The sequence below is a fragment of the Chlamydotis macqueenii genome, chromosome Z (genome assembly GCF_036417535.1).
Source record: "Chlamydotis macqueenii isolate bChlMac1 chromosome Z, bChlMac1.mat, whole genome shotgun sequence".
In the NCBI taxonomy this organism is placed as follows: Eukaryota; Metazoa; Chordata; class Aves; order Otidiformes; family Otididae; genus Chlamydotis; species Chlamydotis macqueenii.
Window position 1 is genome coordinate 20,093,871 of NC_141593.1, and position 25,071 is coordinate 20,118,941.

The 25,071-nt window shown below is 39.9% G+C and overlaps 1 protein-coding gene across 2 annotated transcripts; it reads right to left on the bottom strand.

The window, feature by feature from the left end:
• On the bottom strand, window positions 1-24,085 carry DEPDC1B (DEP domain containing 1B). 2 transcript variants are annotated; one of them, XM_086770796.1, is made up of 11 exons: window positions 24,038-24,085; window positions 23,105-23,370; window positions 17,910-18,045; window positions 15,558-15,685; window positions 9,535-9,665; window positions 8,454-8,501; window positions 7,864-8,004; window positions 3,015-3,181; window positions 1,372-1,548; window positions 526-711; window positions 1-218 (listed from the first exon to the last, which is right to left on the bottom strand). In XM_086770796.1, exons 1-11 carry the CDS (start codon window positions 24,083-24,085, stop codon window positions 57-59), a joined length of 1,590 nt encoding a protein of 529 aa, XP_086626922.1. In that variant the 3' UTR covers window positions 1-56. The 2 variants fall into 2 exon arrangements, with proteins under 2 accessions (XP_086626922.1, XP_086626923.1); XM_086770797.1 differs by lacking the exon at window positions 526-711.
• Between the last annotated feature and the right edge of the window lie 986 nt (window positions 24,086-25,071).

The following is a 25,071-nucleotide window of genomic DNA, read 5'->3' on the forward strand; positions in this document are numbered from 1 at the left end:
CATAAAATCCATTGATAATATTCTCTGACTCAGTTCGCTGATACATTTCAAACCATTTACATCCGAAAGCTTCTGGTTCTGTGAAACGGTTGAAAAGGCTTTTTTAAGGCCCACATCAGTATTGGTGGTTTCTGTTTAGTTTTTTCTGGAAATAGCACCGCTTCAGTTTCAGGGGTAGGAAATCGTACTCTGTACACTTCAGGGTAAGATTTCTGAAACTAGAAAAACACATCAATTTAAATGAAGAATTCACTCAAACTTATAGTATAAAAAAAACTACTAAAGTGTAACCTCCACCTCTGAGCAGGAAAATATTTATTTCTCTAGTGGATTTTCTATACCTCTATGTAGAAAATTAGGTTATATTTTCATCACACTACCTCTATTATAAACTATTTAAAAGCTTGAAATCCCCAAGAGTACCTACTATTTTAAATCTCAGTATTTCTGTAGAGGACTACATGTCTGAGACTTGATAAAGCTTTTTAAGTTAAAATTAAAGACTGTAGAGGAATTTTTATTTACTTGCTTGAGCTTCTTCTTCTTATCTTTCACGGATATTTCTTTATTCATTGCAATTTCTTCCAATAAAGCTGCCAGTGGTTCTTGAGAACCAGTTGCCCTTTGGTATTCAAATTCATCTGTACTGATTTGGTGACAAAATGATGGAGGAGGAAAAGTTGCATCAGTATCAGCTCCAGCATATTTTATCTGAAGAAAGAGTAAAAAAAGTGCAGCTATGTTGTCTGCAATGAATTTGTAAAAACTGGCTTGATGAAATTGACCACCTGAAGTCGTTAAGTAGAGAAGACATGGAATATAGACTCTAAATTGTACCTCCTGTCTCCTACACTAATTGAGTGAGTTCTGATACGTAAAAAACCATTACACCTTGGAAGCCTGTTTAAGTCTAGGAATAAGTTAAAAGTTTTTTCTTCAGTAGAAACTAAAGAAGCACTAAAAAGCAGCTTTGAACAAAACAAAATAAGGTATCAAGAAACAGAGTTACGAAAGAGCTGAGCAAGTAGAGGATGGCTCTAAAAGAAAATCACAACATTAATGGAAACCCTTTTTAACCATTTCAGTCTTCCTCACTACCACAAACGTAGTTTGTCCATTCGATGGAGAAGATAGTGTTGCCCAACAGGAAAACACATCTTAGATTTCTTGTCTCTAAACCATTCAAGATCTGCTTAGTTTCATTTAAATACATAGTTATGATTGAATATCAGCAGTCAAAATTAATTAGCTCTTCATAAGCTAGCAAAGACAGAACAAAGTGTTTGAGAATTGTCGAACTTCAGAGCAGAAGGAATAAATTTGAAGCACAGAGATGTAACAGGCTTTTTTTTTTTTTTACTAGATACCTACTTGGACTCTCTGGAGATGTACAACATGTTCCTCTATAGAAGATTTTAAGGCAGAAGGAACACTTAAAATCTCTTGATAATTGTCCATGAGAAAAGATACTAGTTTAGCAGCAAGCAGTTCATCCAAATCCATTTCATCCTTTGAGCAAAGAATACAACGGGAAAATGCCTGAACCATCTGATTAAAGGGAAAAAAACCAAAACAACATTATTGTATATTTTTCAGGGGGGAGGAGAGGTTGGGGGGGTGGAATCAGACTGTATTTTAAAAGTGATCTTCTAGAAAAAAAAACTTTTACAGTACAATACTTACTGTACTTCCAACATATCAATTGAAAAACAAAAATGTATTGTGTTCAGTGACATCATCTGAGCGACTGAAGATGGCTCTTGCCTCATATACATAATGTAATCCTGACTTTAGACTTAGAATGGCTGAATTACATTTTATTCTCAAGACTTTGTCAAATAGTCACTTCACATGGCTTCTCCAGTTAAACAGGGCACAAATATTTTAGAGATTTTAAATATAACACAGGAATTTAATACAAGTTAAGCACCAGAGGAAAAACTTAATACCATTATTTTGAAATAATCAAATCAAATTTCAGGTCCTGCTCAGTTCCTGTAGCCTCATGCTCAAGCATCCAGTTACAAGAGTTTTCCTTTTGTGCACCAGTCAATTCTAACATTAAAAACACAGAAGGCAATCAAGCTTTTCTGTCATGTACCATAGATTACACTGCTGAATTAAAACTTAGTACAAAATATTTGGACTGTAAAGGATTCACTTCTAAAAATAACATTTAGATTATAACATAATTATTTGAATGGAAGACCATTTACAGTTAATTAAATTATAACCTTAGTAGTCAAAAATATAATCAAATACTATTTATAGTTAATTAAAAACTAAATTGCTACAGAACAAATTTAGATTTATGCATGCTACTATAGGATTTTTATGGAGTGACTCTACAGTTGAGTTTTTTGTTGCCCTTCTTGCAAAAAAATTTGAAAATTAACCAAAAGAAATGCAGTTGGAATTGGCTAAGTTATGCCTAATAACTTTGTAATAACATGCTGTAGCAAACAACAGTGATAACTCTACAAGTAGTCCTACAGAAAGAGCATTAGCAAAAACTAGGGCTTTGTCAAAATCTAACTAAAGTGACTTTCAGAGATTTCTGTAGTTAAATGATAAAAAAAAAAATCAGTACTGAAATAAAATTGCAGGAATTTTTTTTAACAGCTGAAAACAGTTAAATCAAAACATTCAGCTAAATATTTCTAACTATGACCGAAATAGGCAGTCTGTTTCTCTTGTACTGCCTGCAGTGATAAAGAACACCAGAGATCTCATCTACTGTATTTATTTATTTTTTTACTCAATACTGAAATCAGTGGGGATTTAACTTTGAAAGATAAGGAAACCTCCAAATTCTGAGCAAATTCTTCATTTGTTCACAACTTACTAAGAAATCCCAATTTATTCAAATTCAGAGTAGCTTTCCACATAGCTAGAATAGGCAAACTGTTCTTCAAACAAGCAAACTGTATTTTGTATACACTCTCCACTAAGAATCTTTTATCTGTGCTACTCCAAAAGCCTTGTCTAGACCTTTTGCCTAACACTATACATACCAAGGTTCTGGTCTTCACTGATTCGGAAAGAGGTGGCAAATCCTTGTTAAAGCTAATTCTTGCCATCATCCTCACCAACAGCTGTAGTCTTTTCCGATTTTCTGGTGGCAGCAGGAGACAAGATATCTGAAGAGCTTCTACAGCCTTGCTGTGTTTTTGCAGCAGACCTGGTTTATACAAGATCAGGAGATTGGGCAACATTTCTTAATTATATATTTCCACTGCATTTACCATAACATTTCTAAATCTATCTCACCAAATTCCTTTCCTTCTTATTCAAGACTACCTTAGAATGCCACTCCCCAAGAGTCTAGGAAGATATCCATAGAACTGGACTACTAGAACTGGGTACCTTGTTTAAGTATTTACAAGACTTCCTTCCAATGCATTGGAAGATATTAATAATCAAAACCAACAACTCTAGATATTATTAAACATGAAAAACTACAATGTTTTGGTTCACCCTTTGCTTTTTTATAACCATCAGCAATACATACAACTGAGGTGTATGCACAGTTGTAGTAACCACATAAAAAAGTTAAGTCTGGGGGAAAAATCAAGGAATCTAAACAAAACGTGTTTATGCACCAGTGACAGCTATGACAATACTGACATGTCCCTCACATATAGAAGTTAAATCTATGACTAATTCTACTTACAAACTCTTGAGAAAACACAGAACATGAGCATGGCAGAGATATTTGAAGACTGGACAGGCACTCTGGAATCTGTAGTTCAGGTACCTATAAAGATGTCAACCTCTTTTGGGTTTCTGAGGCTCAGTAGAGGAAGCTTCTACTGCATATTTGCCTAAGTAGCGCTAGTACCAGAACACACAGAAGTCAGGAGCAAAACATCTGCATGACTGAAGTCTAACAGTGATTTCTCTTAAAAAAAAAAAATGACCAAGGAAGATGACAAAGAGATACACTTCTTTTTTTTTTTTTCCATAGGGTTACAGAGGTTGGAAAGGATCTCTGGAGGTTATCTAGACCTCTTGCCCTGCTCAAAGCAGGGTCATCTACAGCAAGATGCTCAGGACTATGTCCAGTTAAGTTTTTAATATTTCCAAAGATGGAGATTCCACAGCCTCTCTGGACAACCTTTTCCAGTGTTTGACCACTTTCTGAGTAGAAAATGCTATTTTTTTAAAATGAAGTTTCCTGTATTTCTGTTCATGCCTGTTGCCTCTTGTCCTGTTATTGGATATCACTGATAGAAGTCTGGCTCTCTCTTCTTTACTCCTCCCACATCACTCTTTTATACACCTTAATAATATCTTCTGTGAGCCTTCTCATTTCCAGGTTAAACAGTCCCTGCTCTCAGCCTCTCCTCGTTATAACAGATTCTCCAAGCTCTTAATAATTTTTGTGGCCCACCATTGGACTCACTGACTAATGCTTAAGAAAGATCTCCCTCAAATTGCTGGCAATGGTCTTAGTGCAGCTAAGGATGCTGCTGGTCATCTTTGCCACAAGGACACACTGCTGGCGCACGGTCACATTAGTGCCCAACAGGACTGCCAAATTTTTCTCAGCAGCACTGCTTTCAAGTAAGTCAGCCCTGGCATGCACTGGTGCATGGGGTTATTCCTCCTCAGGAGAGGACTTGGCATTTCCATTTGTTAGAATCATAGAATGGTTTGGGTTGGAGGGGACCTTTAAAGGTCATCTAGTCCAACCCTCCTGCAAGGAGCAAGGACATCTTCAACTAGATCAGGTTGCTCAGGTTGCTCATCCAACCTGGCCTTGTTGTTCAACCTTGCTGAACATTATGAGATTCCTGTTTGCCCGTTTCTCCAGCCTATCAAGGTCCCTCTGCATGGCAGTACAACCCTCTGCTGCATTAACCTCTCTTCCCCATTTTGTTATTTATACGATTGTTTAGGGCACTCTGTCCTTGTTTAGGACAGAGTGTCCCACCATCCAGGTCATTAGTGAACCACTACTGGCCCCATTATCCACCCTGGGGTACTCCCTACTGACTGACTCCCAGCTGGACTTCATGCCACTGATCGCAACCCTCTGAGCCCAGCAATTCAGTCTAATTCTGCTCTACCTCACTACCCAATTATCCAGCCTGTACTTCCTCAATTTCGCCCCTAAAGATGTGATGGGACACGACTGAAAGTTTTACTACAGTCAATATAAACAGCATCCACTGCTGTCTTCTCATCCACCATGCCAGTCAATTCCACATGGTGTAAAAAGTGGAAGCTGTTTGTTCTTAAAAAAAGAACAGAAGTGTGCAGTATTAAGTAGGGCAGCCAAAACAGAGAGTATTCCGAGAAAAGAGTGGTAAAGCACCATAGTTAATTTCATGTTCAAAGCAAAGCTTCTTCTAATTTCAAAGGAAAATGTGACAAGCACAGTAGTGTATATATTTAGAAGAGGCCCTGAGAAGTAATAATTAACCTTAATGAGATGTGTACATGAAGAATCATTATAAGCTGTGCAAAGAGCAAGTTTAGTCTTACCAAGTTAGGAAGATATCTGATGGTCACTGACACCTTAGTCCTATTTTCTTAGCTATTCTGAAAACTAATTTCAGCCAGCCTCTTGGAAGAGAAGTACTCTGGACAGCCTTCATTCAAAAACAGAAGCAAGTGAGGCATCTTGATATGTCTACACAAACCACATATGATTTCTGCAAATATTTCTCAGGTTTTAAGATGTACTTAGACATGTTTACATGTATACATGTTTTTAGACATGTATACATCACATCACGGTTGCCTCAAATGACTAAAAATATAATCTGGTAACACTTTGTTTGCTATTTCCTGAAGTCTTCCACTAAACGGAAAGCTTATCCACTAAAGGAAGAAAGAAATCCTATAATCACTGTGGAAAGTTTTTAATTCCCTAAGAGTAGTGTAGGAAATGTCAAAGACTCAAAGACTGAAATCTTGGTTTATAAATGTCTTAAGATTGAGAATTATTGCCAATTTATCAAGCCTTACTCCCTTAAAAAAAACCCACAGAAATGCAACTGCAGACATGGATCTGCTTTTCTGTATTTTATAGCTGCACAGCTTGCTAAGCAATTTCTGCTTCACAGGCAGCATTCAGTACTAGCACTGACACTTACTACAAAATTGTATTCTGTGGAGTGTGCATTGCCCTCTGCATTTACCTACAGCTTCATAATGGTCAGTACATTAGCCTCATTGGTAAGACTTAATTACATATTGAGCAGAAGCCAAAACTTTCCCCTTTCTCTCTCAGCTGAACTCCCAAAAAATCCCTTCCTCCTCTGCCTCTCCCTTCACACCCAAGAATCACAGTTCTAATCTCAGAAGAGAGTCTGAGTGGTTAGAAAAGACCTTACTACTGAAACTACAGGCCAGGCATCTCTGCCTTATATTTACTTATTTTCTTACTACTGGCTCTAAGTGGTTTTGAATACAAAAAGGAGAGTTAGGCTTTACCACAGGTATGCGGAATTCTGTTATTGAACTCCCTCCTCTAGCTAGATAGGGAGCATAGTTTTGAATTAATTTCCTCATCTGGCTCGACCCCATCCCCCAGTCAGTAAGGCTGCCTAATCCAGGTGTCCCAAATTATCCCACTAAGGCCAAACACAGCTTTTTAGCCATTCAAATGTCTGTGTTAGATGGCTGTTTAGGCAAGACTTCCAGAGAAACATGACATTTTCAAATATATACAGTCATTACTTTACAATAAATTGTATAAGTATGAAGATGACAAACAAAGTAAGTAGTTCTTGAAAGTTTGTATTCTTACAATTTTTTTGTGTGAATCTGTTTTTCTTTGTAAGAAAGGATTCCATATTAACACCTCATTTTTTTTTGTGAAAGACGTCACAAAATTATTTTTTGACTTTTTGAAACAATGCACAATTTTCTTTCATTTCCACAAAAAACACTGCTATGAATTCTTTCTTCTCATTTTTACATCTGTGAAATATTGCAAAATAAAACTCTTAAAACCTGAAAGGTGTGAAATACAATGGAAAAGCAAACAAAAAGAGAGTATGAAAGGAGAGGAAGAAGTTATAAAGATATTATCAAGAGTATCTGTAGTCTAAGAAAAAGAGGTCAGAAAAGGAACTATATTCAGTTTGAACCAAGATTGTCAACTAATAAAGTATAAAAATACTAAATTCCAGAAATAAGTGTTACTCTGAATTCCTTTTTAATCTCAAAAGTTTATTAAAAGCAATAGAAGCTCACTTAAAGAAGCTCAGGAAAGTGACATGCTACAAAGCATGTTTGCTTTTCGAGTACTTTTTTCTGAAATGTAACCATAAAGTGTAATGAAATATTTTCACATTTACTGTCTACAAGATAATTGAAGTTTACAGAGTGTGAATGCTTAAAAAGTTATAGTTAATAACTAAACTATTGTTTCTTTAAAGCACTAGATTAGGTAGTGTCTATTCTCAATTTGAGCAATGAAAGATTTCAATTTCCTTCAGATGTCATAATGCCAGGGTTAAAAACAGTTCTTACAGCCCTAATCTTTTTTAATCTAGAATTCAGTCAAGCAATTTCTAAAAGCTTATGAGAATTTTTAAGACACTTAGGCTTTTGTAAAAAAAGAAAAATCTGTTAAAATCCATCTGTTAGGTGTGGCAGTGCTAAGCGAGAACAGAGGCCTTTAAAAATTATAAAGACAAGCAATATAAGACTTTTGAATCAATGTGATCAAAAAGACATAAGAATAAAAGCACCTTGTAATATGAAATAAATTTAAATATTAAACTGTTCTCCTTGTAGAATGGACAGGACCGGTCCTAAAGAAATGAGCTGTGATACTATGTGGGTATGGTAAGTTAATTCCAGGAAGTTAATTCAAAATAATTCATTACTTTCCAAACTACTTACCTAACACACTAACAAAAACATCAAAAAAATGAAATGTAAGAAGAGGTTCTTTCATCTGGCTGAAGTAGTCCACTATAGTTTTGAAGACATCTCTTTCAAATCCTGAGTATGTAGGCTGCTTCAAATCTGAGCAGCTGGGCCCTACAAAGAAAGAAGAAGAGAAAAAAAAAAAAGGAAAAGAAAAAAAAAAAGAAAATTAATTTGCAGCCCCGAACCAGATCACTATTTTCTACTGCAACCAATAAAAATGCAACATCAAGAAGAAAAAAAAAATCAAAACTTAGACTTATTCTTCAAAATATAAGTGAAATTTTATTGATCTATTTCCAATAGATCTAGTGAAAACACATAGCAGAAGATTAATAGAATAATTAAAACTTTATATATTTCATTGAAATAAGCTGTACTGGCAGGAGAATATATGCTGGCTGATCTTTTCCAACTTTGTTTAAAGCAATGATCAGAAAAAAATATTGACTGTAAATACAAACAGGATTTGATAAAGTGGTAAAGGCACAGTCAGTTCAATTGATTTTTACAGGGGTTTGTTGGTTTGGTTTGGTTTTTTCCCCTCTCCTGAATTTACTTACAGTTTGCTAGACATTTCATTGCTGATAATATCCAGTGAGGTAGTTCCTCTGCTCAGGGGAGAAACAGACAGAAATTAAACGGAGAAAAAATCTGAGAAAATTGTTTAACTGTAAGATAAAAGCAAAGCTGAAAATTCCTTAAGTTCCTCCTGTATAGTAGATCTACTGATTGCAAAGGCAGACTATTCTTTACTGCACGACCCTACTTGAATTACATCTATACTTTAATACCCTCAGTACTCAATATCAACTAGTTATGCCTACTGCTCTTATGACTTAATCTGCAAAATGGATCATATCATAAATCCTAAACCTAACCTGCAAAAATCAGCCAAACTAGTTCAAGCTACACCTTCACTAGTGCATTACAGTGAAGTGTTTACTTTGCACTGAAAATAATGAAAAGTACTCATACATTCAGTTCTGTCATTTCTGCAAAGGAGGAAGTTAATATCTTAAGGTGCTCCAATTGTCTTTAAAATGAACACGTATATGGTTTGCAGAAGGTTTCATTCATATACTAAACCAGGTTCCAATCTCATATTTCACTTCTCTACAAATCTCATGGAAAATATGGTGGTAATAATATTTTAAGTAATATATCACAGTAGCAAAGATCACAGAATCAGAATTGTTAGGGTTGGAAGGGACCTTCAAATATGTTTTACTTTCTCCCTGATGTGTAAAGCAGTTTTAGATTCGGTACTAGTTTCAAAATACACCGACTGAAAACTCAAAACTGAGAAATTTTAAGCATCTCTCAGTGTTCATTTTTATTCTTTCCCAATTTTTAATACACATTTATAGCACGCAAATGCACCAGTTCAGGCTGAAAAAAGAAAGGTTGAAGTGAATAATGTCCCTATCTTTATAAATAAAAAGTTGCTGCTCTTTCACCTTCGTTGGTCAACCCTGCTAAAGCAAGAATACACTTAAGAGATAAACGCTGATTCGTACAATGGGGATGTCAGAGGACAACAATGGCATACTTTGTAAGTAGTATTTAGATTAGAACTAACACTTTTTTATACTAGTAAAATACAATATTAAAAAGTTAAATGAAAACTTCTAAAACACTCACTTGATTTGTCTTCTAAAGTGACAATGCCTTGTTTATTCACATTGTATGCATTTTGGACTATATGCTTTGAATTCACAAGTTTTATGTCTAATACTTCATCCAGAGAATCCAAACCCAAGACCTTTTGTAATCTGTAAAAATACATAAACACATAGTTGATACATCATCTAATCTGAAAAAAGCAGACATGTAGTGTTAGGAGAGATATGATTCTGAAAAAGTGACATCTCAGTTTCATAGAATTATAGGAGATCTGAAGTTGGAAGGGACTCATAAGGATCATAGAGTCCAACTCCCTGCTCCTCACAGGACTACCTGAAACTAAACTTTATGACCAAGAACATCATCCAGATTGTTCTTGAGCTCCAAGAGGCTTGGTGCCATTACTACTTCCCTGGGGAGCCTGTTCCAGTGACTGACCACCCTCTCAGTGGAGAATCTTTTCCTAATGTCCAATCTGAACTTCCCCTGACACAGCTTCATTCCATTTCCTCATGTCCTGTTGCTGGTCACCAGAGAGGAGATCAGCACCTCCACTGCTCCACTTGAGGAAGCTGTAGACTGTGATGAGGTCACCCCTCAGCCTACTCTTCTCCAAGATGAACAAACCAAGTGACCTTAGCCACTGCTCTTAGATCTTACCCTTGAGACCTTTCACCATCTTGGTCGTCTTCCTCTGGACATACTGTAATAGTCTGATGCCCTTTTCGTACTGAGGTGCTGAAAACCGCACACAGTACTTGAGGTGAGGCTGCACCTGTGTGTTGTAGAGTGGGACAATCATCTCCCTCGACTGGCTAGCTATGCTGTTGTTGATGCATCCCAGGACATGGTTGGCCCTTTTGGCTGCCAGGGCATAATATTGACTCATATTCAACTTGTCACCAACCCAAACCCCCAGACCTCTTTCCATACGGCTGCTCTCCAGGCTCTCATCTTCCAGTTTGCGCGTATAACCAGGATTACCCTGCCCCAGAGCACTTGCTCTTTTTAAATCTCATATAGTTGGTGATTGCCCAGCTCTGTAGTCTATCCAGATCTCTCTGTAAGGCCTCTTTATATCTGAAGGAGTCCACAGCTCCTCCTAATTTAGTATCATCAGCAAACTTACTTACTGTACATTTGATTCTTGTGCCCAGATCATTTGTAAAAACATTAAAGAGCACTGGCCCTAAAACTGAGCCCTGGCGAACCCCACAGGTGACTGGCTGCCAGCCTGATGTAACTCCATTTACTATAACGCTTTGAGCCCAATCTGTCAGCCACTTGCTCACCCAACATATTATAGACTTGTCTAGCTGTGTGCTGGACAGATTATCTAGAAGGATACTTTGAGTGACAGTATCAAAAAGCTTTGCTACAATCCAAATTCACATCTACTGGCTTCTTTTGGTCAACTAGATGGGTGACCTTGTCATAAAAGGAAATTAAATTACTTAAGCAGGACTTTCCCCTCATAAACCTGTGCTGGCTATGACCAATGACTGCGATGTTTCTCAAGTGTTTTTCAATAACTTCCAGAATAACCTTCTCCATAATTTTACCAGGCACTGAGGTGAGACTGAGAGGCCTGCAATTACCAGGGTCTTCTTTCTTACTCTTCTTGAAAATTGGGAAAATATTTGCCAGCTTCTAGTTGACTAGGACCTCTCCATACTTCCAAGACTGTGGAAAAAAATAATGGAGAGAGCTCCCACAATGACATCAGCCAGCTCCTTTGGTGCCTTGGGATGAATCCCATCAGGCCCCATGGATTTATGCACATCCACCTGGAGCAGCAAGACTCAAACAAGTTCAGGATCAGCTGGGAGTTTATCACCCCCCTTACATGCACAGTCTTCCAAAACAGGGCTACGGGGGTCCCAGAGCTCATCATCATTGTTAAAGACAAAGGCGAAGAAGGCATTAAACATCTTCACTTCATCTATGTCCCTCTTTGTGAGGTGACAGACCTCATCAAGCAATGGACCAATGTTATATTTGATTCTCCTGTTGCTATTAAAGTATTTTTAAAAGACCTTTTTGTTGACCTTCAGAGTGCTGGCCAGCTTGAACTCTAATCAAGCTTTGGCCACATGGATTTTCTCCCTACAGTGGTGAATAGCATCTCCGTAGTCTTCGCATGTTGTCTGTCCTTGCTTCTCATGTCTGTACTCTCTCATTTTCCACCTCAGTTCTAGAAGATCCCTGCTTAGCCAAGCCAGCCTTCTGCCCCACTTGCTTGACTTACAGCACTTTGGAATTGCCTGCTTCTATGCTCTTAAGAGATGGATCTTAAAAAGTGACCTGCGTTCATGAACCCAAATACATTCAAAAGCAGATTCCCAGGGGACCTGCCTAACTAGCTCCTTCAGCAGCCCAAAGTCTGCTCTCCCTATACCCAAGGTCAAAGTTTTGCTGGCAGTTTTTCCTCCTATTGCCAGCTATTTGAAACTCAACTACTTCATGGTAGCTGTGACAAAGACAGCCACCAATCACCACTTCATCCACAAGTTCCTCTCTGTTTACAAACAACAAATCTAGGAGGGCCCCTTTCCTAGTTGGCTCCCTTAGTACCTGCACCAAGAAGTAATCATCAACATGCTTCAGAAATTCTCTGGACCTTTTTGTGTCCACTGTATTATATCTCCAGTTGATGTATGGGAAGTTAAAATCACCCGTAAGAACAAGAGCTGTTGATCTAGCGAGATACTTTAATTCCTTGTAGGATGATTAATCATGTCGTTATCTTGGCTGTGTGTTTGATAGTAGAGTCCCATAATAACATGCACTTTGTTTTCCCCTTCATCCTCACCTAGAGGCTCTCAGCCATGTCATCACCAAGTGTGGTGGTTTAGCCCTCATCGCCACACAGTTTCTCACTCACCGTCCCCCTACCCAGCAGGATGGGGGAGAGAAATTGGGAAGAAAGTGTGGCTACTCCAGCTCCTGCTACAAATGCTGCAGCTTGTTCAGCCCTTGTAGTTTTCCTTAGCTGTTTTAGTAAACTGTCTTTATCTCAACCCATGAGTTTTCCTTTCTTCCCAATTTCTCTCCCCCATCCTGCTGGGTAGGGGGACGGTGAGTGAGAAACTGTGTGGCGATGAGGGCTAAACCACCACAGCCCCATACAATCCAACCCCTCCTTTACATCCAGCACCACCCATCTGCCTTGCCTGCCCTACCTATCCTGCCTATAACTATCTGTCATGGCACCCCAGTCACAGGACTCATCCCATCAGGTTTCATTTATGCCAATGATGTCATAGCTCTGGAATCAGGCCAAAGCTTCTTAGGTCCTCTTGCTTATTCCACATGCTCCACACATTAGTATAAACTGTGCTGGTTTTGGCTGAGATAGAGTTAATTTTCTTCATAGCAACTAGTATGGGGCTACCAGTGTTGATAACACAGAGTTGTTCTAGCTGTTGCTGAGCAGTGGTTACACAGAGTCAAGGCCTTTTCTGTCCCTCACACCACCCCACCAGCAAGTAGGCTGGAGGTGGGAGGGGACACAGCTGGGACAGCTGACCCCAACTGACCAAAGGGATATTCCATACCATGCGACAGCATGCTTAGCGTATAAAGCTAGAGGAAGAAGGAAAGGGGGGCATTCGAAGTGATGGCATTTGTCTTCCCAAGTAACCAAGCCTGATGGAGCCCTGCTTTCCTGGAGATGGCTGAATACCTGCCTGCAAATGGGAAGCAGTGAATGAATTCAGTGTTTTGCATTGCTTACATGCACAGCTTTTGCTTTACCTATTAAATTGTCTCTATCTCCTCACATGAGTTTTCTCACTTTTACTCTTCTGATTCTCTCCCCCATCCCACCAAGAGGGGAATGAGTGAGCAGCTGTGTGGTCCTCAGTTGCCAGCTGGGGTTAAACCATGACAAAAGCCATTTCAAATGTGCTCCAGTGTACTCAGAACATCGTGGAGCAGACCAAAAGACCTCGCTAGCACACTTGCCTTCAAACACTGTCCTGCCTCCCCCCAGGCTTATCTCTAGAAAGCGTAGTTTTATCCCTTTCCCCCTTCAAATCGACCTTTTTTTTTTTTTTTTTTTTTTTTTTAAGTCTTTCAGTGAGTCCTTTTCTTGCTTTGAGAAAAGTGTAACCCATCTGTCGCCAGCAGGCCTGGTTGTCATGTAGACCAATTCATGACCAAAAACTCCCGAATTGTGCCGGTGACACCAGTCTCAGAGATAAGTATTCATCTGCTGGGTCTTCCTGTTTCTTTCCTTATCATTTCCTGCAACTGGAAGGTTAGAAGAGAACAGTACTGATCCCTTAAGGAGTTGTCCCAAGGCCCTGAAGTGTCTCTTGATTGTCCTTGGACTTCTTATTGCAACTTAATTGCTGCCTACATGAAAAAATTAATAATGGATAATAATCCAAGGGCCATACCAGAGTAGGAAGTTTTCTCTTCGCATCTTTAACTCAGGCCCCCAGGAAGGCAGCAGAAGACCCTAAGAAGTAGGTCCAGTCTGCATATTGGGCCTTCAGTTCCACTCAGAAGAGAGTCTCCTATGACAATGACATGGTTTTTTTTCTTTATGGAAGTGGTTTTCATGCAAGGTGCTTAACCTTGGTAACACCTCCAACCTAGATGAACCGTCATTGTTTGGTTCCACTTGCAGAGTTTCCTAGCTATTATGCAAGGGCATGGGGAAGCTGGGGTAGTCATGGAGGAGACATGCTTGCTAAGCCAAACAGGAACTTGTAGCCATTTTCCCCCATCCCTTAAATCATTGTGTTCAGCCAGGTGGAGAGAGGATAGGGAATCCTCTGTATCATGTGTCCTGTCTGCCTGAGAGTCTATTCCAGGGAGGTTAGGGTGCAGTTCCAGTAATCTGTCTTTCAGTCTCCTTTATACTCTTCAACCTACTCACCTCCTCCTGGAGTTCTATTACTAAGCACAGGAGATCTTCTACCTAGGGGCACCCCCCACCGGTGAACTCACTACAGTTGGCCAGTACTGGTGTGACAGTAGGGCACACACACTGCAGCCTGGCACCCAGGTGGCAGCATGTTCCCACCACAGCTCTATCTGGGAATTGTCATGGGTGCAGAGTTTAGAGAGGACAGGGCTTTCTGCCAGGTGGGTGCCATTGCTGCCCGGTCAACCTGTCAGAGTTACAGCATCCTCCTGTGCACCCTTCTGTGTAAACTGCTGTGCTATGCCCTGTTTGCCTGCCCTATTTGCAGCACTCCTGGTCACTAGGGCTCTGTAGGGGCTTCTTTTATATATGGAGGGGTCTTCACTGCCCTTGCTTCTGGCTCTGCCCAGGTCTCATGAGCCACTGTCACACAAGCTGTGGGCTCCTGGTGAGTCTCTCCCTCCTCAGAGGTTTCCCCACTTGAGGAAACCCCCCTGTATACCACGCTAGAATGCTCCACTGCGGATCATGCCAGCCCTGGAGCTGCTCACCTTGGCATCAAGTTTATTACATGGACTTAATGTGCTAGGTTTAGATAGAAATAATCATTAGTAAGACCTCAACTGTGCTTTAAAAATAGCTAATGTATATTATTTTTTCTCCTACATAAATAATCTAAAGCAATGTGTTTAACTTTACATAGGATAGGATATTTCTTTCAGAAACAGAAAAGCATATCTGAATCTTAAAGCCTTCTCCACTCAATTAGCTATTCCATTTCTTATCTCACACGAAGCATTGTACTTATAATTGAAATGTTTCATGGTATTGTGCTTCTACAGAAGTGATTTCGTAGCAACAAGAAAAAAGAGAAAGACTGAGGAAAAAAGTTATTAAACAAGAAAAAGCTTACACAACAAAAGGATTTATGTAACACAGCAAGAAAAAGAAAAGTCAAAAGGTATAAGCTTTATATAAGTTTCTTTGCAAACTTTATTTGCTGAATTTGTCAGCCAAATAGCAAGTGGTATAGTTTGTTTAACCACTATGGCTATAGTGGCAGCGATGAAAGGTGAGTGGGTGAAATTACAAGCATTACCAGAGAAGACTATTACCTACTACACAGTTTAACTCTTAACAGCAAATGACTCACAAGTATACTCACTGTGACAAAGTAATGGATTTCCATATCTCTTCTATATTTGTTTGTGTTAGCTCTCTGCGGAACAGAAGTTTGCATGCTGGTACTTCCCCTATAGCTATACTATGGCGCTTGTACCACATCTCAGAGTTCTGAAATCAGAAAAAAAACACTCCTGATTAACTAATGACTTTTCAAGTATTAAACAGTATGATACATTCATAGTACAGCCTGCTTCCTATTATAAATATTTTAAGTATTCCTAAATTCTAGTAAAGTCTCCAGGATACCAGTGAGTGTTAAGGTTTCACAGACATGCAACATCTTTTCTCAGTTACTTAACTTGTCCAAAGCTGAAAAACTATGTGTGTCAGAATATCCATTAAAATTCAGGAGTCAATGGTCTCTAGTCCTCTGTTCAGATCCTCTCCATAATTAAAATCAGATCAACTCACTTGTTTTCAGCTACCACTCTAAGATTAAACATCTGCTTATGGAAAAAATTATTGGGGAATTATTAGATTAAATATCACAAATTGATATTAATCCGTGTTCAGCATTATAATGATCATAACTAAACATTAAGTACATTAGCAGATTCCGTATATGAAGAAATTAAAAGCAAACAGCTACAGCTGAAGACACCCATCATATCTAGTCCACTATTACAACAGAATAAAGTAAAACAGAGAATGCAAGAGACAACTGCCCTTCACTTAACCTTCACATCCAAGCTTGATGCTTGAAGATTGTCATCAACATGTCAATGGGTGGACATACGATACAGTTGGTGTCAATAGCATACTTTTCAAGGCAAAACTCCTAATCATCCCCAGTTCTTTGACTTACATCACAGAGCAGTCCTAAAGCACTTTAACAGTATTCCTTGCAATCACAATCAAACCACAAAATGCACTCCAGGAATGCACATCATTACTCCAAGCACTAATCATCTATAATTCCATGACACTAGACTAGAACTAGCTTGAAACAAATAGTACTCTCTGAAATTAGTGTCTGGTCTTCCACATCAGTATTTCACTACACAGACCCATGTCCATCAGTCCACACACAGCCAATAAGTGCTGTGATTGATGCTGGAGGAATTTAAGGTGTACCTGTCTACATCACTTTTCCAGTGGAAGCTACACCTTTCTATAAAAGAGCCAGCACAAAGAAGCTTATTCCTTTGCTTCAGTTACTTCAACTACAATCCACTGTATTTACCAAAACTGCCAATGAAAGATTTTGAGCTATCCCAGACTGTATGCTGTCACATCTGTGTCAGATGTACGTAGGTAGGTTTTTGCTAACTCTTATCAGGCCAGGATGCTTGGGTGGAAATTTAGAGCAGACAGCCTGTAATATGTTAAAACTCCAGCAGATACTTGCTTAGTAACTAAAATACTCTATTCTCTTTACTTGTCTTTGGTATTATCTTTTCTTTCTTCCTTCTTAGTCTTCTGCTTACTACTGAGGTTCCAAGGACCATGCTTTTTCCTCTTCAGAAGCCTGCTGTACATGAAAGGTGCACTCGATCTGCACATAAGTAATTACATTACAAATATGGAATAACCATTCATTGAGGATCTCTAGATGTCCAGCAAAATGGTAGGAGCTACTTTTCCAGATAGACTACTGATCACCAAGAATTGCAAGGCTAGTGTCCTGCACTGATAAGCAGTAATAAAAAGGCCAAAATTATCGAAGAAGTCCCAAGAGTTCACAAAACATGGGAACACTCACATACAATATACGTAACTCCAGAAGCCTCAGCTTTTAAGATCTAGATAGCAAGAGTTGGCACAATTTTGGTTTACTAACAAAAGCAACAGTTTTTTCAACAACTATACAAAGTTGCCTGGATCAATCCAGGCAACTATGGGGCAGAATGATTCTCCAAGCTTATAAAGGGTAAGAAAGAAAATAAGACCACTGCTCCCTTACAAAAAAAGGAAATGGAATCACTAACAATCTCATATCAGCTAGCAAGGGAGTACTACTGTATATGCTTTGCTATATGAAGTGTCTGAATAAGCGTTACAGTGTAAGTGACAGTAAAGTAATTATTTTGTCTTGTAGTAAAATAAATGCCTTACTGGAATTTAAGAAAACTTGAATGCAAGCATACTGGCAAATACAGCCATGCTGAACTTAGGATGCTCAGGACATCATAATCTGTAGCAGAAAGAACACTCAAAGCCAACATCCCCAGGAAATCACTAAGAACACCTTTACTTCATTGAAGTTCAAAACAAAAGTATTTGGCAATTAATTTTATAACCAAGTATTTTGTGCCACAAGAAAGAGATCATTAGTTCAGTTTTGCCTTCCAAATATGCTTGTGTCTGGTGAAAAGAAAACTGGAGACCTTACCATTGTGACTGATTTCACTGGAATGTGTTCTTGGGAAGTGCCAGCCTTCGGTTCATTCCAGTCTGGAAATTTAATTACTTCCTTTCCACATGAAGGTTTCTTTGGATATGGCTTCAGTGGCGAGGAAGGAGGAAATCTACAATTAGAGAGTGTTTTTAAAGCCTCTGAACTCCACTCCATCTGTATTTACCAATGCAAAAGTATAGTAGACCTCCACATGCAAAAATACAACAAATGCCTTGGACATTCACAGTGCAATTTAGTTGCCTGAAGACTAGTGCTGACTGACACATAAAACATCCTGAGGTGTCTTGTTTAGCCTTCATCTGCTGCTCCAGAACAGTTCAGGTCCTTTGTACCTCCCATGATATAAGTGAGCCTTGGGTGAATGTCTGATATTCCAGTGCATCTCAAATAGCACCAGCTGCCTACACGTAGACAACTGAATCACATCTTCCTTCACTAGAAGACATTGATCCTGTTGAAGAAGCTATGGGTAGATTTTTCCCCAGTCAAGTGCACTGCTAGCATGCATCTCCTAAAGCAAAGCTACATAATTATGTCATATGACTAACTCTTGTGTGCATGCAAGTGTCCACACAAAGATTTGTCCACGTTACCATATCATGTTCTTCTGCATTTATGTGCTTTCTATGCGAAGATCATATCCTGTAGTTCTTTTCTGGAGTCTTTTTCCAGCTGGTTGTGCAGGAAAATCATTCACTTTTCAAGGCATTTCAAGAAGTGCCTTGAAGAAATTAGCAGAAATAAACCCTAAGCTAGCCCTTGCAGAAAACAAGGAAAACAAGTTATTCCATGTCACATTCAGTGCACTCACATCTCCAGCTTGCCCAGAATTAAATTACTGCCAGACCTGGGTCAGAGCATGTACAAAGGAATTAATGGCAGCACATCAGAAAGATGCATCAGTTTGATGGCAACATATCAGACTGGCCCAGATCAGATCTTGTTTCTGCACTCTTAGGTTTCAGATGCTGAGATTCCTGATGCTTCAGGAAATAGCTTCAGCCTCACTCACTCTTTTAATCAGAATGTAAAAGATAGCCATGTCTGTGACCATGCAGCAAGAGCTTGTACACAGTTGGATTCTCATGCTCAAGAAATCCTCAAGTTTTCTCTAAAATTTCACCTCATCCTCTCAAGGCAAATCCGACATTTAATTAGTTTTAAAATTAGTTTTGAATTGCAGTTTTCTTAGTCCAGTAGTGTTATACTGCATGGGTTAAACATGTTTTGTTTTTGGCCACACACACTGGTACTGGCATATTTCACAATGCTCTTTGACGAATCTCTGCAACAGAGGGAGACAGCATTTCCTTCGGACAAACCGTGAGGATAAGTAATAAGCACCTTGCACCAATCCTGCAAGACTTACTCTGCCTTTTAAAAGTAACCCAGATGTTCAGCTATTAAGTGTCCTCAACTATTTTTCAGCTATTAGGTATTTCTTAGAGTTTAAAGTTATTATATCCGCAGCCTTTTCTTCCTTTTGCCTTATAGTATTCTCAACAGTTCCCTCCAATTCTTCACAATTTTTAGCTTTATGTTATTTGCTGCCCTGATTATTGACCAACCAGTAAATTAATGAGTTCTTACAAGCAGAAAAAGGATGTGCAGTTGCCTTTTTCAGGTAGCATTACAGGGAGACCTAGATAAAGCCAGGTTTTTGGATGAACAATGAAAAGCCTCTGATTTTATTATGAATAGGATAGTGTTACCTAAAGTTAGCAACTAAGGAGCATTCCAAGGTTGACATATCAAGATTAGCATGGTTTACAGCCAGAAACACTAGTTTTAGGAATTTATGCGAGGAGGAAATAGAGATGCCTGTTTGTGTCTAGGGCAATGGATAGAGAACAGGGTCAACTAACATTGGTAACAATGGTATAACAAGTACCACAGCTGAATTTCCAGAAGTTTACTAACAATGCAAGAGTACTAACCCTTTTGCTTTTAATACAAAACGTATATTCAAAAAAATGTAAAGCCTGACCCCTTCTAAAATTAACTTCTTGTTTATTATTGTAGACTACACTGAGCTAATAAATCAGGACACACAGACAAATAGTCTTTGCTATTTTTAGAAGCCACTCTAGTTCTCACCTTCACATTTAGTATTTGTTCAATACTCTCAGGTAAATCAAAATTTGGCAACATCTGCTTTGTGTACTCTGTGGAGTGATCAAGAGCAGACAACTACACTTACATGCAAAGTCAGTGAATGACATAACTGTGCACTACAGTGTACTGTTACAGTAAATTAACACAGGAATTTATAGAAAAGGTATGCAGCATATCAAGGTTTCCAGAGTAAGCACTGTCAGTGGAATTAGAAGTGACTTGTACTGCTAACCCTATCAACACAGTGAGAAAAAAGTAACATCAGGAAATTCCACGAGAGGGAGCTGCCAGAACATTAAATACATGAACAAAGGCAGGCTGCAAACCAGATGTTTAGCTCTATAAATAGGAGAAAAGCATGTTTTAATACTTAAAGCCGTACACCAAAACCAGGAGTAGCATACAATTTTTTTATGCACCAAGCCTAGTGGGGAAGAAACTGCCTCCAATCCAAGACGTGAAAAGTGTGCAGTTTTAGTAGAAAAAACTGTTCAATTAGTAGCAATTATTTTTGAATGGGAGGTGGAGAAAGAAGAACATCATTAAGACAGCCATAACGAAAGAGCTCTCTTGTCCAATAGCAGGTCATTAGCCAGAGTACATAGAAAATAAAAGCACAGAAATATCTCACCAACCAACTTCCAGAGCCTGCAGCTCATTAAAGTCATGGCTGAAAATATGTAGGAGAAAAGAACAAAATAATTTGAATGTGTCACAGTGCCAATGCAAAACAAAAACATAAACCACAACCACACAAACACAACAAACCCAAGCCAAAGAGATATAGCATAATATCAGCTGTTACCAAAACTTATCTTTTGACAAAGAGTCAATGCCCAGAAAAAAAAGAAAACAAAGTACTTTTAACACCTATGGCACTAGTGAAAAAAAAAAACACTGTGCAGGTAGTGCTGTCCTTAGAACAAACAGAGCAGAACTGAGTTAGGAACACAGCAAACTACTAACATACCTACCACCATGTGCTGTACTAGCACCTAACTGTTTTTGTAACTCTGTTTAAACAAGTAAAAAGCCCACTGGACAACGCTCCTTTACATTTAACCTTCTCCAGGCCCAAGTCAACATGTAAGATTCTCTGCAGCTCTTCTTGTGTTCCATGCCTGTTTTCCAACCTGAACTAGTCGACAAGTAGGTAAACTAGCACAATATCTTGTCCATCAACAGCAGCCATAAGCACATGGCCAGAGAAGAACCTAAGAACAGGACAAGCATACATGGTACTTCCTTAGCATCCTTTCCCAGCCTTTGATCACGTTCAGCTCACAGACTGCAGAGACATATATTGTTTTGAGATTTTTAGCAACAGACTTTCTTGGGTGAGCTTCTCAAAATATCTTCAGTTACAAGTCCTTTGATACATTGGCTCCTTCAAATTTGAGTCCCAAATTCCAAAATGTAGCGTTTTCCTTGATTAATTGTTACATGGAATTTCCCTTTATGGAGACAAGTTTGGAGAAAACATTCTTTTTTTTTTATTGCCCCCAAATTATTGAAAGTTTCTTTAGTTAAAGTTGATTGAAATTGGCTTGAATAGTTAACTTATTTGCAGGGAAGCTGTGGCATTCACTGTTGTTTCCTTCAGAAGGCAGGCTAAAAACCAGCTACTGCTTTTACTGAAAGATGTTATGTAGTGTCGTAAAGAACAAGTTGGATTGGTGCTAATTTATTACTGGAATTAAACACAAATCCAATCCAATCTCACTGTAAATCAACTGAACTGCAGTGGAACAAGTTTAACACAAACCACAGTTCTTCTATAAAAAAGTATCCTGACCCAAGACTGTTTATGAAAAAGTAAAAGAATTAAAAATAAGACGTAAGTATGATATAAAGGACTCCAAGCTAACAAATAAAATTAGGAGAGGAATGAAAAACTGCACTTACAGCACAGGTTTACAGACTAAAGAGCAAAAAAGCTTAGGCACACTCTACAAACAAACTAGTTAACATCATAGAGCAAAATGAAAAATTGACTTCATCCACATCAAGTGGAAATTCAGTACTACATACATTTTCCCAAAGACAATATTAAGAAATCACTGAAAAAAAATTAATACATAAAATTTCTTTAAGTATATAATAATTGATGTAATAAGTAGAAACATAGCATTATTGCTGAACTATTTTCCCTGCTGCTCTGCATGAAGACAGATCCCACTTAGTCAAAAGAAGACTCACCGTGATCTAAGTTACAAATCCATACTTAAGGTAATGGTCACTTTACCCTACTTTTTCACTGAACAGGAGACTATGACACAGTACAAATTCAGAACCTGCAATGTCTGGATTCCCAAGTCTCAACTGAAGTCACAAGAAGCCAAAGAATTCAACCAAGTAATGCTAAGTTTTCATTACAAAGAAAATTATTTTCCTCTGTTAACAAGCCACCAGTTGAGAGGCTAAACAGATATAAGCAAGCAAACATCCTTGATGATAAGCGAATAAAACTTTGTCTCTTTTGAGACAATTTCAATCTACAACACAAGGAGTATAGGAAAAGGCTGTATCTTTAATAACTTCTAAATTCAGAAGACATTAAATTCAGAATGACTTCTAAATTCAGACTCTTCTCTCAGAAGGAGTAAAAAGAGTATCCAAAATAGTCAGAGGGTTGGGGGAGATGGAGGACAACTGGAGTTGGATGCTCAATGGCATCCTCACTTCCATCAATGTCTTCTTGATATGCACTCTCCAACACTTACAAACCTGACATCTACCAACAGCAAACAGAAGTCGCTACCTTGTAAAAGCTGCAAAAGCCTTTGTTAGTATTCAGAGAATGTAATCGAGTAAAATTGCCCTTCAAAAATATTTTGAAGCAAACAAGCAAAAAAAAAAAAAAAAAAATCTTCAAAACAAGTCAAACATTAAATCATGACAGTTGCCTATCACTACAGAGAATAGTCTTTAAAAGGAAGAGGGGGAAGACGCATTAACACACCTTTTCAACAGCATTCTACAAAAACATTTGTAAGACAAATACGCAAGAGTTACTACTCTCAAAATTTTTCATTCACTGAATATATGTTTACCTATATAAATGGCCATCATCTTGAAAGTCCTCTTTGCCCCATCTTCCTTTAATGTCTTCAATAACATGATTTTTCAGGAATTTTTTAAGCAGCTTAACCGTTTGATTGCGAGTCACTTCTGGGCCAAAATTTTGATTGGAACCAAGCAGTTCATGTAAACAGTCCACTGCCTCCGAGGCTTTGAAGCAACGCTCGTAACTTTTGAAGCGACAACGATGTTTCCGTAAGGGCATCCCAGCACGAAAGAGCTCTATTATCTCGTTCCACTAGGGAAAAAGAACAAAGCAAACCATTACAGAAGCTTTTCTCTTGGAAATATTGTAGCTATACAAGGTTAGATCAGAATCCAGCCAGATCTGAACGCAGAACTACATACTTCTTTGATGTTCTGCTCTTACAAGCACACGGAAACCTGAAACTTTGATTTAAATAGTTGAGATTTGAGAACACCAGATTGGGGAAGCTGAACGATCTACACGCTCATGCTACCTATAGCTCTACAGATACAGTTTTAACCTCTTCATGGCTTTTAACTCGACGAGAGGCTGGACTAAAGCGCCGTTCCGCCGGGCTCTGCCGCCGCCCCGGTCACGCAGAGCACACGGGCCCAGCCGCCCCACACAGACTCAGCTTGGGGAACAACAACACCCGGACGGCGGCTGGGGACCGCCCTGCCGGGTCGCGACCGGGCACTGGCTGCTCGGGGCAGGCCCAGGGTCCTCCCGGCCTGGCGGCGCTCGGCCCTCAGGCCGCAGAAGACCAGCCAGCGGGGCAGGCCCAGGCGGCCAGACTGCCTCAAGGCAGCCGGTCGGTGCCGCCCGACTCTCTCTCGAGCCGCCGTCGGGCACTGAGGCCCCCACCAAAGGGGGTAAGGCCACACGGGACGCAGGCGGGGACGGAGCACCCCAGCCCGGGGGGGGGGGGGGCACTTACCAGCCGAGTGGCGCGGTAGGGCCCGGGGCCGACGAGCCTCGGCTCCATGGACGCGGCCGGGCCTCACCGTCTCCACGGAAACGGGCAGCCGCACACGCCGCACCCGCCGACGGTTTGAATCCGGGCCCGAGAGGCGCCGCCTTCGTCTATTGGGTGGTGGCGGCCCCACGTGATCCGTCCGCACCACTCTTGATCGGCTCGGTGGGACCCTTTGCCCCGCCCCACCTCCGCTGCAGGCCGTGCGCAGGGTGGGTGGCCCCGCCCGGCGAGAGGGGCGCGGCGCTTTCTGTGCCCCCTGCCGCGCCCCCTGCGCCCTTCCCCGGGCTCGGGTGCCTCTGCCCCAGGGGCGGTGACGCTGACGGGTTTTCACGCGTGCCCACTCTCCCCGAGCCGGAGGGCTGGCCGCGGGACGAGGCGGGGACTGGGCGCAGGGGCAACACCGCCGGAGGAGGAACTCGGCAGCTCCTGGGCTGGCGGGGCGGGAACGTCTCCGTGGCGGCCGCCGCTGCGGTGGCAGACTGCGGCTTCCCGGGAGATACGTTACTCAGCTTTTAAAACGAACGTTAACTGCGTGCCGTTCCCTGCGCTTCCTCTGCCAGCAAGTGGGGCAGGATGGGCCCAGGCCTAGGTCTGGGAAACGGTCAAACCACGTCCCTGAAATATTGTCTGGTGAATTGCCACCTTGATAAAGAGAATAGTCTTTTCATTAATTCACCAAGGGGACAAAAAATAAAGAAAAAAAAAAAGAAAAAAAAAAACCAATTTTCAGGTCTCAGTCTTAGGACAGGTGCTAGTAATACTAGTGTTTCTCCTCCACTAAGGAGAAACACCTTCTGTGTCTAAGGAATAGAAAATCTCAACCAAATTTCCCTCATTATTGGTAAACGTTCACTATAACATTAATGGTTTTGCCGACTGTTGCACTCCTCTTTCTAGTATAGTTATAGTTATATATATAGTTATATATACATATAATACATTCCAGCAGGTGAGATGCACAATTTTTAGGTAGGTAATAAATGTAGCTGTCCAGC

What these genes read in the sequence shown, in the direction of transcription:
- DEPDC1B (XM_086770796.1), bottom strand. Translation starts at nt 24,085, where the DNA reads ATGGAGCCGAGGCTCGTCGGCCCCGGGCCCTACCGCGCCACTCGGCTG. An exon ending in CAGTGAAATCAGTCACAATG is followed by an intron (nt 15,686 to 17,909) that starts GTAAGGTCTCCA and finishes TTCTGATTTCAG; the next exon opens with AACTCTGAGATGTGGTACAA. An exon ending in CACTTTAGAAGACAAATCAA is followed by an intron (nt 8,502 to 9,534) that starts GTGAGTGTTTTA and finishes TCCCCTGAGCAG; the next exon opens with AGGAACTACCTCACTGGATA.